Source organism: Terrapene carolina, unplaced genomic scaffold (assembly GCF_002925995.2).
Source record: "Terrapene carolina triunguis isolate 2854851 unplaced genomic scaffold, T_m_triunguis-2.0 Scaffold68, whole genome shotgun sequence".
Lineage (NCBI taxonomy): Eukaryota > Metazoa > Chordata > Testudines > Emydidae > Terrapene > Terrapene triunguis.
This window is the reverse complement of record NW_020664419.1, coordinates 17,188,824-17,204,522: the sequence shown is the minus strand read 5'-3', so window position 1 is coordinate 17,204,522 and position 15,699 is coordinate 17,188,824. Positions and strand designations below refer to the sequence as shown.

Here is a 15,699-nt window from a genome sequence, read left to right as displayed (position 1 = left end):
TTATTTTTAAATTCCAATTTTCTTGTGAAACATTGGACTACTTATAACGTACTCTTGTAGAAATAATGGTCTAAATGAAAAATCCTGAATTACCTTCTCTTACTTTTTCTTGCTTGCTCCAGGCGTGATGAATCTAGGTATAATAATCTAGGTATTCAAGTTCAGTTTGACTACTTTAAACAAACCAAAACAAACTAACAGAGGCCTATTTGTGGTAAATCTTTATATTCTATATACTTAAATGAGTTGTTGCATAATTACCCTAGATGATAGGGGTGTAAATAAAATGCAAGTAACCTTAAGTAGTACGTATTCTTTGTAATCAGCTAAATGAGTTATTGTTGTGAGAGACTGACTCTAAGGATTTGTCTAGAGCAATAAAGACCTATCGAGGAAGAAAGAAAGCAGCATTAATTCCTTAGTTTTCCAGAGTGCTTACCAAAAGTGAGAGTGCATTGAAAGTTTGGCATACACATGGTTTCTGTTTCTACCTAATATCTGAACACTGGCTGATTTCTAGATCTTGAATTATCTCAAATCTTCTGTCCAACAAATCAGTGTCATTATCACTTCAAATTCTGTCATGTTATTCTTGTGGCTTCTAATAGCGATGTTCTGATCTTTATTTCATGCTTCATTACTTCCTGGGTGAGTTACTGTAATATTTTATTTTCTGTAGTTTGTAGGTACTATGTAGACAACTTTCTTCTTAAGTCCTTCAAGCGTCTCTCAAATGATTGCATTTCAAGTAATTTGTAAATTCCAAAACAAAAAAAAGGTAAGAGCAGTTCAAGAGAAGACATAACATTAAAAACATCAACGTGTTAAACAGGTGGATTTGATTTAAATCACTAGTCGGGAAGTCTTGATTTAATCATGGATTTCTACATAAAAGTACATTCTTGTTGGTTGTTATAACCTTAATACATATGCTTCACAACTCAGAGATAGATGTAGGTTTCATTTTTAGAAGGTACACACTCTACATTTTTTAAGTGATTTATTTTGAAAACTTTTCAGATTAGTTTTACAGCTATATCAGAAAATGAATGATTGGTTATTTCATTTACGAAAGGTAATTGAAGTGCAGATATTTATGAAGTCTTTGGGAGGTGAACTATCTCCAATTCAATAGGATAATCATTAATATTTGGAGGATTTTCTTGCCATTTTGTTTTAGGAGGAGAACATCACCATACAGACATTTACATTGTTTTATTTAACTAAAACAACAACGTTATGTATTCTGGGTTTTTTTCTTCAACAGCAAACATAATATTTTAACAAAACAAGCATATTAATTTTTGAATTTAGTTAAACATTCACGTTTTTTAAAATCAGGTTTGTTTTTGTTAAAATTGTTTAACTAAAATAGTTAAATGAAATATTTAAAAAAAAAATCGACTGTCAGCCAGGTCAACATGAGAAACTTAAAATATTGGCTTCTGCAGCTAACTCCGTCATCTTCGCCTTCATTTTCCTATTTGTTCATAATCTGGAAAAGAAAAACAAGCTTTCCTGCTTTTTCAGGTCCCAAACGATTTCTCAATTTGGAATGACTTAGTCCAAAGCAGAGGTGGCCAACCTGTGGCTCCGGAGCCACATGCGGCTCTTCAGAAGTTAATATGCGGCACCTTGTATAGGCACCGACTCCGTGGCTGGAGCTACAGACGCCAACTTTCCAGTGTGCTGGGGGGGTGCTCACTGCTCAACCCCTGGCTCTGCCACAGGCCCTGCCCCCACTCCACCCCTTCCCGCACCCTCCCCTGAGCCTGCTGTGCCCTTGCTCCTCCTTCCTCCCTCCCAGAGCCTCCTGCACACCACAAAACAGCTGATCGGGCGGTACGGGGAAGGAGGGGGAGGCACTGATCGGTGGGGCTGCCGGTAGGTTGGAGGCGGGAGCTGATGGGGGACTGCTGACGTATTACTGTGGCTCTTTGGCAATGTACATTGATAAATTCTGGCTCCTTCTCAGGCTCAGGTTTGCCACCCCTGGTCCAAAGGAAGAAAATATTCTTTCTACACTGGCAGAAGTTACTGCTGTTAAAAGTGAGATTATCACTTCAACAGTCTCTGAATCCAAGTGAATCTTAAGTGACTTCCACCAGTTCACTGGTGTGACTTTCTTTAAAACATCATCAGCAATACAGAAGCTCCTGGAACGCCATAAGATTGGGGCCCTAATCTGTGAACTATTGGAACTTATTTACAAAACTTTCCTTAAACATGACATGAATATATTGTCTCATACTATAGAATTAGAATTTATAATCCCTATTCCATGATAAGATATCTTTGAGCTATAATGTATCTTAATTAAAACTATCTTTAGATTGCTTTTTGAGGAAAAAACCTTTTTATCAAAAAAAAATCCAATTTAAATAAAAAAAATCTTTTTTTTTTTTTTTTAAATCATTGATTTTTATTCACCCTGGTATTAAAATAAAATAAAACAAAAAAACTCAGGGCATGTCTATGCTTAAAATGCTGCAGCGAAGATTCTGCCTATGCTGACAGGAGGGCTTCTCTTGTCAGGATAGGTAGTCCATCTCTCCAAGAGGGCGGTAGCTAGGTTGACAGTAGAATTCTTCTATTGCCCTGGCGCTGTCTACACCGAGGGTTAGGTGGGTTTAATTGTGGCATTCAGGAGTGTGGATTTTTCACACCCCAAGCAAAAGTTATGCTGACCAAATTTCCTATTGTAGACCAGGGCTTAGTCACCAACATCTACATAACCTTAACCCTTCCCCTGTTTAAAAAACAAACAAACAAACACTTGCAAGGGCAGAGTTAAGGTGATTTGGATGCTGGTGATTGAGAATGTTTCTATTCTATGGTCTGTATGTGCATAGGGTGTTTAGCCTATTTCCATAATTTTTAATGTGTATAGGTTGGCTTTTAACACAGATGTGTTCATTGATACTTCACAATGGTGCTTTGCAACCTTAACTGTAACTTAGTTTTGTTTTGGAATTTCCTGTCCTTTTGTTTCTGATTTAATACAGTGACAGACTTCTATTGTTTCACCTGAAAAGCTGAGCGCTGTCTGAATCTTAGAGTATCAGGGTTGGAAGGGACCTCAGGAGGTCATCTAGTCCAACCCCCTGCTCAAAGCAGGACCAGTCCCCAAGTTTGTGTCAGTTAAAATTTTCTCTGCCCTGCTTGCAACCTGTTTTCCTGGAGCAAATAAGATTGTTTTATTAACTCCCTGGCTCTATTCCTGAGCCAGATTGAATTGGAAATGCAGAACCAGCTCTGTTCCGCAGCTCCAGCTTCCAGCCAAACTCTTTCATTGGCTTCCTCTTAACCCCATCCTCAATTCACAATCATTCCTCTTTTAATGTTTGCAAAAGGAGATCTCTGTGCTTAGACCTTAGTATATCCCAGTCATATCCCTAAGGTGCCAGCGTAATATAGCTTGGGGCTTCCCTTCCGTGCTCCCTTATGACCCACCCAAATCTGTCACCCTCCAACTCATAGCAGATTGGAATGCAGTTAAGTTCTTAGCACTCAAAACTTTAGTTATTCATATAAGGAAACTAATTGATAAGCAACTGATGATCTGTTTCATCGGTGCAGCTGCACCACTGTAAACTCTCTAATGTAGCTATGCCCTTAGACTGTTGCAATGAGACATAAAACCAGTGTCTATTGAGTCCATGATTTTAGTGTCTAGCAAAGTTATGAATTTAAGTTCCCAGGCACATCTTTTGAAGGTGTTGTGCAGGTTTCCTTTGAGGATGAGGACAGAGAGATCAGATATGGAATGATCATTTTGTGAAAAGTGTTCGCCCTTGAGTTGATAGGGTGTTTTTGTTTGTGGAAGTTTATTCAAGAGTGTAGTGATTCTCTGGTTTCACCCACATTTGTTTTTGCGGTATTTGATGCATGTTGTGATAGACATGTATAAGACCCAGGGATCTTGACGGGTGTATTGTGGGGGGGTGTTGATCATCATACCAGTGGAGATATGTCTGCATGTTTTGCATCTGTTATGCCAGGGTCTGGTGCCATTTTGAGTTGGACTGTCCTCTTATGTGGGGAACTTGTTTCTGATGATGACAAGGATGGGGGATTGTTTCAAGGCCAGAAGAGGGTATTCAGGAAAAATTTCTTTCAGGGTGTGGTCTCCATCAAGTATGGGTGGCAATTTTAGTGTGAAATTCCACACTATATACTCGATCATAAGCTGGTTTGTTTATAAGCCGACCCCCCCTAAGATGGATAAGTAAAAATGGAATATTTTTTATGACTTGTTCATAAGCCGACTCTATAATTCAGGGGTCAGCAAACTTTGGCTCCAAGGCCATCATGGTTTGTTTACCTCAAGTGTCTGCAGGCACGGATGTAAACCTAAGTAAACAAAGTGTCCCGGCTCGCCAGCTGCTTACCCTGATGGGACGGGACAGCAACTGGTGGGGAAGTTTTTTTTGGGGGGAGAAGCTGGGGGTCAGGGGAGTGACCCCTGTGACCACCCCCCACATGACCCTAGCCCGGACCCCCACATTCTCCCTATCCCATCCCTTCCCACCTTATCTGGAGAGGGCCAGGGGAGGATGTCTCTGGCCTGGCTGGAGTTGCTCCGGCGGGCCGGGCGGCATGGCCGCAGCGTGCCAGCCCCGGAACTGCAGCTGCTTCAGAGGATGGGGGGAGAGCAGCATGGCCAGAAGCAGAGACTCTGGCCCCGCCTCTTCCCTTCTGGCTCTGCTGGCTGTGCTGCCTCTCCTTGCTCCCTCTGTTGGGGGGAGGGGCTGTGTCCCACCTCTCCGTCTCTATACCCGTTCATAAGCCGACCCCTTTCTCTGGTGCTTTCCTTTTTTACTAAAAAAAATTCAGCTTATGAACGAGTATATACGGTAGTTATTTTAACTTGTGAACGACTGAATTTGAAGAAATTAGTGCAACTGAAGATAGAAAGATAAAAATAGAGCCCATCTAATCTTCTGTAGTTTGGGATTTTGACACAAACAGACTGTTTGTTTGTTTTTATCCATTCCATCATTTCTAATTTCTTTACAGTCTACTCATCATTAATATACAATGCTACTCCACTATCTTTACCTTTATTTCTGTCTTTCCTGAAGAGCACATACCCTTCAATACCTTTACTCCAGTTATAACCACTGTTCTACCATGTTTCTGCTATCCCTATAATATCTGTTTCCCCTTGCACCAGTTATTCTAGTACCTCAATTTTTTTATCCAGGCTCCTTGCATTTGGTGTACAAACATCTTAATTGTTTCTGCTTGGCTTCGCACAGATTCCTCACCTGATTAGGTACAGTCATTCTACTGCTAGTATTGCTTACTTGACTGGTGGTGTCATTTGTTTGTGTTGAGCAGGTGGAGACCATTGTCTCTACCAAGTTTCTGCTAGAAGTAAGAAATAGACCTTTGAGGACTTAAGCAACTCCTGTTACACACTTTGTTGTCCATCTGCCCTAGCAGCACACTTGACACACTGACAGACTGTGGCCCACAGTTCATATATACTGAATTTTCCCTTAATAGGTGGCCAGTGTAACTGACCATAACCAGGTCCAATGCCAGGCACCAGCTAATTCTAGCGTGCCTTACCTGACTCAAGTGCGGAGGTGGCTCAGATTTAGTTTAAGCAGAGAAGCGTCTCTCCTCATGAAGAGAGGAGGAAATTAGGAAGGCCTATAAAAAAACACCCCAATACCTTAGGACTTGGTCCCTTTAAGGCGGCAAGGGGTGCTCAGACACCCCTTCAACCAGCTGCCTACCCGTTTACTCAGGCAGTCCCTTTCACCAGCTATGCCACCCAGGGTAAGGAAGAGTTAAGGAAAAGAGGGTACAGGTCCAGTGTATGCTTAGCCCTCGTGCTTCCCCTGTCTAAGGGCTTGGCTACACTTAAAATGCAACAGTGGTGCAGCAGCAGCATTTCAGTGAACACTCTGCCTACACCAATGGGAGAGATTCCCTCATCAGCGTATGTACTCCCCTCCCTGAGAGGCAGTAGCTAAGTCAATGTGAGAAGTTTCCCTTCGACCTAGTGCTGTCTACCCCTGGGGTTAGGTCAATTTAACTGTGTCGCTCAGGGGTGTGGATTTTTCATATCCCTTTCCAATGTTGTTATACTGACCTAATATCCTAATGTAGACCAGGCCTTAGACTTCTCCAGGAAAAAGGATGGGCCTGTGTTGGGGAAAAAAGTACACGTTCTGCCTTTGCTTGGAAAAAGTCTGAGCTCCCATGCTGAGAAAGGATAGTGGTTTTAGCAAAGAACTTAGGGAGGTCTGGAGAAGCCCCCCATAAGCTTCTGGAAATACCTCTGGTATGATCTCTCTCTCAAGGCCAAGGAGGGCCACACTTCCTGCTTTCCTGGAGGCAGGAGCAATTCTAACAGCAGCGGCTCCTGCAGAAAGATTCACCCTCCTCCATCAGGGAGCAGGAATCAAACACAGGAACTGGTCAAGCATCAGCAACCCTAGAAATTGGCTCCTTCACATACCTAGCTCCTAGGAAAGTGGTCAGGGGGAAACTAGCAGGGACTTGGGGGATAATTTATAAGCTGTAGTTCTACCTGCAGATGCACTCCAAGCTGTCAGCACAGAGCTCTTGGTTTTAATGAGGGGCAGAAAGGCGACTGGGGGCAAAGATCCTGGACAGGGAGAATAAAGGAAAGGTTTCCTCCTCCACTGATAAAAGACTAGCTCAAGCTCCATTGGACCCCTCTTCTTATTCTTGTAGCGAACAGTACAGTAGTGGAGAAACCAAACCAGCAGCCACTAGTGGCAGGGCTTCTCCTGTTCTTGCAGGTGTGTGCCCTCTGCAGATAGTTACAGGAACTATATAGTCAGAGTGTATGGAGTTCTTGAACTGTGCCTTCCAAAGTGAGAGCAAGCAGAAAGAGAGGAAGCTGGGGCATGATGCCTCATGATCCCCTTCTATCCCAAACGGAAATCAGAGTATTGTTCACTGAAGCTCTGCAGTCCTGTGGGGATTGCTAGGTGTCTACCTCCCTTTCACCTTGTAAGGATGGAGGACACTTCTTAATCTCAGACCAATATGATTCAGATGATATGGAATGTTAGGTAGAAATTGTTCCTTCCACCTTGGAATATAACACATAACAACAATAAGCTCTTGCTCACCACCTAAAAAAGCTAATGATCAGATGCAAAAAGGGCAAATATCTTATTCTCAGTCTGGGTTCCCTGGAGAAAATTGTGGTTTTGGGATTGTTTAATTTGGGGAGAGAGGGGTGGATTAACAAGGCTGCCTTTAAAATATAGTAGCCCCACAAGGCAAAAATTTTTTAAATGAGAAGATTGTGTGGCTTGATGGAGTATAGCTATGAATATAAAGGCATTTCAGATCTCCTCCTATTGTAAGTGTCAAAAGCAAGAAATTGTAATTTAAACTTCCTGCCTGGTGTTAAAAGGTAACTTGTAACAATTGTGTTTTAAAATTCTTCAGTAATATATCAGTTGTTAAGGAATTCTTGAAATGTGAAAACTGACTTTTTAACTGCAAGCTTTGGAAATGAAGGGAAGTCAAGAAGGATGTCTTTTAATAATTTTTACACTTTTTTATTTTTCAGGAGCTGGAGAATCAGGGAAAAGCACAATTGTAAAGCAAATGAAGTAAGTATGGTTAAAAGATATAACTGAAATGATTTACTTGCTTGCATTTCAATAGAAGACTTAATATTATTTTCCTCCATAGGATTATCCATGAAGCTGGTTATTCAGAAGAAGAATGTAAACAATACAAAGCTGTTGTCTACAGTAATACCATTCAGTCCATTATTGCTATCATTAGAGCAATGGGGAGATTGAAGATAGACTTTTGTGATCCAACCAGGGCTGTGAGTATTGAAGTACATACAAATATACATACATACAGATATGCAGCTAACATGCCATATGTCATTCAAACATCATTTTCTGTCCATTGTTACTTCATGGTAAAGATATTAGAATTTTTTTCCCCCATCCACACTCCAAAAGAGAAGAGAAAAAACCAAAACTCCTTAGAGTGAGAAAAATACTTTTCAGAATAAAACAGAATCTAAAGTTTCAGAGTAGCAGCCATGTAAGTCTGTATCCGTAAAAAGAACAGGAGTACTTGTGGCACCTTAGAGACTAACAGAGGTGTGAGGATACTTAACATGGGGAAATAGATAGTATCCTCTCACCTCTTGTCAGCTGTCTGAAATGGGCCATCTTGATTATCACTACAAAAGTTTTTTTTTTTTCTCCTGCTGATAATTGCTCATCTTAATTAATTAGCCTCTTAGAGTTGATATGGCTACTTCCACCTTTTCATGTTCTGTATGTATATATATCTCCTTACTATATGTTCCATTCTATGCATCTGAAGAAGTGGGCTGTAGCCCACGAAAGCTTATGCTCAAATAAATTTATTAGTCTCTAAGGCTGGGTCTACACTACAGCGGGGGTCCGACCTAAGATACGCAACTTCAGCTACGTGAATACCGTAGCTGAAGTTGCGTATTTTAGGTCGGCTTACCTGGCGGTGAGGACGCGGGAAAGTCGACCGCTGCCGTGCTGCCGCCGACTCCGCTGCCGCCTCTTGCCGAGGTGGATTTCCGGAGTCGACGGCAGAGCGATCAGGGATCGATTTTACCGCGTCTTCACTAGACGCGGTAAGTCGATCCCCGATAGACCGATTGCTACCCGCCGGATCGGCGGGTAGTGAAGACATGCCCTAAGGTGCCACAGGTACTCCTGTTCTTTTTACAGACTCTAAAGAACTTTGGCAACATTTATACAAACCTACCTTGTCTTACCTAATGGGTGCAGACAAACAAAAATATTAATAGTCCACTTTTAACATTCCAAATAAATGACAGACAATTTTCCTTTGCAGGAGGTTTGATTCATAGAGCACCGTAAATGGCATTGCACTTTACATGATATATGGCTATTCAAATTGTCCTTCTGCCTCATGTGGAGAAGGGATTTGAACTTATTTCCTACCTCCCAAGTGAATGCCCTAACTGCTACTCTGCACAGTCATTCTGCTCCTCTGTCCGAATGCATAATTATTTATTCATTTATAGACATTGGAACAGTTTCAACAGGGAAAATTGAGACTCTGCACCAGAATATCCCATAGCACAGTGCTTCGGGCACTCACCTGAGAGATGGGAAATTTGTTTTCAGATTGCTTCTACACATCAGACATGGGAGAATTGTACCATGGGAGAATTGCGTGAGTTTAGGCATGCCCTGAGCACACCTGCCAGATCAGGCCCTGCAGGTGAGTTTGGTGGGGAAATGCCTAGTTTGAAGGCTAAAGCATAAAAGAGGTACCCACGCACCTAGACTGAGGCATCTGTGTGCATACACACTTGCAGAAATTTGGGTCTCTAGGGACTTTTAACAGAGAATACTCAAGCACCCAGGGATTTCAAGTGTCTACAGAATTAGGCATTGGGTAAGAAGGGGTTTTGAGGACCTCAGTAACACCCAGATGTTGGACTTAACACCTAAAGTGGCAGTCCGTACCCTGGAATGCATAAAAAGTTATTTCACTCAATGGAGGTCAAGGTCAGTGTGTGGAATATTCATTGGCTGCAACAGCTGAAGCAGGAAGTAGCCCCAGTATGGGCTAGTCTTCGCAGAAGGGACATAGAGGAAGGGGAGAGATTCTGCAGATCATGTACTGAAAGAAACTTGTAAAGTATTTATTTGTATTACATGTTTTATTTATTATTTAGTACTTTAGGGTCTTGTGCCATATTTACTTTTTCCTCACAAGTCAAGATTGCAAGTTTGAATGACAGAAAGGGGGTGGGTAGGAACAAAGAACAAGGGGAAGAAAAATGGTTTTATCAGGAAAGCAGCACCATTTTATATGTTGACGCTTTGCATTTTTATGCCTCTTTTATGTAAGTCTCAAAAACACTTTTTTCTAACATTAATGACTATAGCCACAATGCCCCTATGAAGTAGCCATTATCATAATTTTGCAGGGAAGAGTGTGAACAGAGATTTTCAGCTGTCTAAGGCCACCAAGTCAGTGGCAAAGCTGGGAGTAGAACCCAGATCTTCAGATTCCAGTCCTATATTCAGATTACTAGATAATGCTGCTTTGCTTTTGACATTGAGTTTATAGTGATGGGTAAGACAGAAATGATAATGGTTTGGCTAATAGGAGTTACTAGATCATATAAATTTTCTTGTTTCATATCTAACAAGAAAACTAATATATAATAATGTGCTCAGAACCTGCCAATTATGCACACAGCTAGTCTATATGACCTTGTTTCTCTCACTGTTACCTTCATTTTCCTCACCCGTTGCTCAGTTTGTTCTCCAACTGGTTGTGTCTTGCCTTTTGTAATCTCCCTAGGACAGGGATTGTCTCATGCTGTGTGTTTGTACAGCACCAGTTCAATGGAGCCCTGACTCTGATTGAAGCTTCTAGGTGGTAATGTAGTAGAAAATAATTCAGTAGCATTTGAGAGAGACCAATGTTTACTCCTGGGGGAATTCTGCAACAAAAAATTAAAAATTCTGGGCACAATATTTTAAAATTTTGCAAAATTGTACATATTTTATTTATCAAAATAACACAATATAATCATGCCAGTTTCAATTATTTTGGTAATTTATTTCAAAATACCTGTCAAAAAGTATGTCTGTAACAATACAGACCAAAAAAAAAGATTCTCATAATTTTTTTTTGACAAATAGATTCCTTACTAGGCATATTAATACAGAACTTTGAGTAGTTCATTTAAATTACACTACAGAACTGTATTTCCTGCACCCATCTGAAGCAGTGCAAAGGCTTGGGGGAGTCGGGGGTAACAGAGGGGCTGAGGGAGAGGTAAAGAGCCTGGAGCGAACCTGGAGGGTTGTTGGGTGTGGGTGAGAGAAGTATGGAACAGGATTTGGTGGGGGTGGGATTGTTAGGTAGTTGGGGAGCCTCCCCTATGGAGACCCTGGCTGACAAGAAGCCTCTCCCATTCAGTCACATATCTGCCCCTGTCCCCGCACACCCATCCCCATCCCTGCAGCTTCCTCCCCATATGGCCTTGCACCCCCACACCCATTCAGCCCCTGGCTCAATGCTGTCACCCCATTAGCCCCTGAGCCCATGCCCAGTCTTCCCCCCCTCCCCCCACTAGCCATTCTGAATCCCAATCTGAGACCCCCTCCCAGCAACACCATGTGCCCCACTCTGTGTGGCTTAACCTGGCTCCGTGGGCAGGGTGCTGTGATGATCTTCTACTCCTGGGGGAATTATGCACCACTGCACATGCACAGAATTTTTTTTCCCAACAGAAAATCATTCTGCCCCAGAATTCTGCAGTTCTACCTTTTGCCCATCAGAGGCTGCGGTGGCGCCAGAACAGGTGGCTGGGTTCATGCTGCTGGCTGTTCTGGCGCCACAGTGGCCTCGTGGGTGAAAGTGGAACGGCAGCAATTCTTGGGAAGAAATATTTCCTGCACGGGGGAAAAATTATGCACTAGACATGAATTTTGCAGTGGCGCAGAATTCCCCCAGGTGTAAATATTGAACTGACAGCTTTTGGGTGGGTGGAGACTCTTTATTGTGATGGTATTCAAAAGTAATTACTATATTAATAGTGGTAACAAGAAGGAGATGGAGAGAGAAATTTGTGACTCCTAAGGAGGAGATGACTAAGTTTTGTGACATTTTTTTCTTTGTGTAATGCATAAATTTACAGTCAGGTCACTTGTTTCCTGTCTGTAGGAACATGACAAACCCAATGCTATTTATTTTGTAAAATATTACAATAGTCCAGAGTTCTGGGTGCATATATACAATTTCACTATATAATTATATATATGGAAATTAAGTTGATACTATTGCTCTGAATTCTTGCTGCAGTGCAAATTTACATTTTGACTCTGAGAAAATAAGTCATTTAAGTAGCTCTGGACTTGGTTTATCACTAATTGGCGTGCTTGATGGGGGACTAAACCTTCAGCATATATAGCTCTGTAGTATCAACATTCACTTTGTTTAAACCCTTCAGCACTTCAGCAAGCAGAGAAAGGGTGTGTGTGTGTGTGCGCGTGCACACACACAGTAACTCTTCACTTAACGTCCCCTGCTTAACGTTGTTTCAAAGTTGCGTCGCTGCTCCCTTAGGGAACATGCTCATTTAAAGTTGTGCAATGCTCCCTTATTACGTCATTTGGCTGCCTGCTCTGTCCATTGCTTGTAAGACTCTGTGGAAGAGCAGCAACTTTACAAGGGAGCATTGCACAAGTTCCTCTTCTCCGCCTCCTCCGCCTCCCTCCCAGCGCTTCCCTTGGTGGCGCTTAGGACTTTCTGGGAGGGATGGGGAGGAGGCGGAAGTTCTGCGTCCCCACTCCTCCCCCTCCCTCCCAGAAAGTCCTAAGCGCCGCCAAACAGCTGTTTGACAGCAGGGAAGCACTGGGAGGGAGGGGGAGGAGCGGGGACGCAGCGTATTCTGGAGAGAAGGTGGAGTGGGGATGGGAAGAGGTGGGCCTGGAGTGGAACAGGGCCAGGAAGAGGCGGGCCTGGAGTATCCCCTGGCAAATTCGGCATCTGTTCTTCTGTGGGGAACCTGCCGCTGTGCAAGGTGCTTCCTAGCATCCTTGCCTGCAGCGGGCTGTGCCTATGTGGGGTAAGCCGGGGCACCTCCCAACCACAGTACAGTACTGTACAGTATATAATGCCTTTTGTCTGCCCCCCAAAAATTTCCTTGGAATGTAACCCCCGCATTTCCATTAAATCTTATGGGAAAATTGGATTCGTTTAACATCATTTCACTTAATTTCATTTTTCAGGAACATAACTACAACGTTAAGTGAGGAGTTAGAAAATATATAATATATTTTCCTGAAAGTGACTTTGGTCCAGCTAAATCTGTTAGTGTAGTCTTGGTATGGAAAATAGGAAATCGGGGGAAGTGTGTTTTGAGGCTTTTTCTTTCTGCTTTATTGTTGTTAGTACATACCCTCTCCTCCCACTACACCATCACCCAACAGGCCAGAGATGATGCCAAGTTTGGAAGAGTACTGTTGCAATCTGCATGTCTGTGAACTCTAAACCCACCTCCTTGGGTACCGCTTGTGAGTCATCTAAAGTGGAATGGACATGACCAAGTTCTTGAAGAAGAAAAAATGGTTACTAACGTTTCTGTCACTATTGTTCTTCAAAATGTGTGGTTCGTGTCCATTCCACGACCCACCCTCCTGCCCCTCTGTCAGAGTTAGTCAACAAGAGGGAACTGAGAGGGTGAGGGGCCAGCCAGACTCGCTATACCAGCACATGAGCACATGTCACCAGAGGGCGCTAGAGCCAGCCTGCCAGATACCACTGAGGGACATGAGCAACACATCACAAAGAACAGTAGTTACGGAAAAGTTAGTAACTGTTTTTTTCTGAAGGGAAGCCCCTCTATTCCAGACTACAAAAACAAGAAGTTACTCTCTGCTCTCCATGTGTCAGTATATAATGCCTGCATCTGTAACTTTCACTCTATGCATCTGAAGAAGTGAGGTTTTTACCCACGAAAGCTTATGCCCAAATAAATCTGTTAGTCTTTAAGGTGCCACCAGACTTCTTGTTGTTTTTGTAGATACAGACTAACACGGCTATCCCCTGATACTCTATACCAGACTGTTTGTGAAGGATGGAAGAAACCCCACATTACTTAACTTCATAAAAAGAAGAGTTGATCCTAATGTCCCCTAATACAGCCACACTTGGTGTGTCTACTGTTTCTGTAAAGGGAAATGTGGCACTGAAGGATAACAAAAAGTAGATTTGTTGATGGAATTGGAGGTGGGATGAAGAAATGCAGGTGATTTCTAGCTTCATAAATAGTTCTGTGCTCTATAAATTGTGCCCTGCATCATGCAGCCCCTACTTGCATTTCTAACCTGGTCACCTTTTGAATCCAAGGTCTCCTATCCCTTTCCATTCCACCAAAGATACCAGTCTAACTGAGACCTACTTTCCATCTTCTGCAGCAGGAGCTGTCTCTGTGTCTCCTGCCATGCTCCCCTTTGCTTATAGTATGTTTCTCAATTCTCTTGTCAAGGCTCCACTGTTTTATTCAAATCATTCCAGAGAAATCACCTCTGCCACTCTCAAAAAAGTGTGCTTATACTTCAGAACAAAACAAATATTTCAACTACTCATGTATATATTCATAAAGAGAATATCTGTGTATTTAACAAATGTCCTTTCTTGGTGTCTGTTACTACTTCAGTTGTTTATGTAATCCATTGTTGAGATTGTCTGCTCCTTGGGGCAGGGTTTTTTCATCTCTGTATTGGTAAGTGTGTAGAACAGCTGTGGTCAAATTCTGCCCTCAGTTACACCTGTCAGTCTAATTGTCCTTCAGTGAAAGTTTCGCTCTTGTAAATGCAGTTCAAATTTTGCCTTCAGTCTCTTTACTGGAGAACTGGGACCCATATTTGAGTTGGTGACAAACAAGCAAGCCTTGCCTGGGAGAGAATCAGAGCAAAAAGAGAATGACATACAATTCTCGTGATGTTGGGAGATGCCATTCCTGTACTATCATTTCAAACAGATCTGAAAATTAAGCTGTAAGGAAGGGTTTTTTTTTTTTCTTGTGGTTAGACTTGTGTGTATTGAAGGTCAGAGCAGCATATGTGTAAGATAAGAATTTTTTAACTAGTGATACTATGATATGACTTATGAATTCCACAGTGTTCTAATATGATAACATGGTTAACCCCCCTCAAAACAAGAACTGCTCTTCATTCTCACCATATCTAGAAATGGGAGGAGAAATAAAATGCAATAATACAATACATGTATCACAAAAATTACTCATGGTTGAACCGTTTTCTATATTCTGCTTTTTATTCAATAATTTAGCTTTTAAACCCCCCATATTTGTTCTATTAAAAACTATTAGCTGCTCGATGTTGGCCAGCATTGAGAGAGAATGGATTCTTGCTGGGTAAAATAGGCTTGCAGGTTAATACCTCTAGTATTTTTGGAAAAAATGAAGAAAACATTTTCTAGTATATTGAGGCGATTGGTTACCTGATGCATCTGCTGACAGAAGAGGAGGAATGCTTTGAGGAGCGCTAGCAATTTATGGCTTCTACTCAGAGCTGATTTTTTTTTTTTTTTGTAGGTCTTTAAAAAATAGTGTATTACAAATTCAGAATTCACGTAAATGTATCTGTAAAAATTTGAGTGTAAATATAACTGTATCCAGTTGGTTTTGAGGACTAAAATGAGATTGGAGTTTGGCTTCAACTTGAAATATGCTGGTTCCACTTATTTTTCTTGTTGAAATCTTACAAATTTCCTTATCAATAACATTTTGTGTCTTCACGCAGATATTTGATTTACTACCACTGTGTCGATATATAAAAACTTCAATTAACAATAGGCTTTTATTTTCTACAGTTGGATGGACAGACTCAGACTTGTGCTACTGTCCTAAAAATAGATGTGTAGCTGTTGCAGCTTGGGCTTAGAAGCCTAGGCACAGGGGTGGGCTTTAGAGCCCGAACTCCAGCCTGAGTTACAACTTCAAAGTGCTGTCTACACTGCTATTTTTAGTGTGGTAGTGTAACCTTTGGGTGGGCTAGAGTTCACTTCATTGCCCTTCTCCAGTGCCTTAAAAACCTTAGCTCCCATAGAAAAGCAGCAAGAGACCCAGATTCAGTCTCTACAGATTTTTCAGCAAGGATTCTACAGGGTCAACCTCCC

The 15,699-nt window shown here is 41.9% G+C and overlaps 1 protein-coding gene across 1 annotated transcript in view; it reads left to right on the top strand.

The window, feature by feature from the left end:
• The window catches only part of GNAI1 (G protein subunit alpha i1), a 56,841-nt gene that overhangs the window by 11,821 nt on the left and 29,321 nt on the right, over nt 1-15,699 (top strand). Inside the window, exons 2-3 of the mRNA XM_024194451.3 lie at nt 7,568-7,610; nt 7,693-7,834. Coding sequence (XP_024050219.1) covers nt 7,568-7,610; nt 7,693-7,834 — 185 coding nt within the window. The remainder of the gene's footprint in view (nt 1-7,567; nt 7,611-7,692; nt 7,835-15,699) is intronic.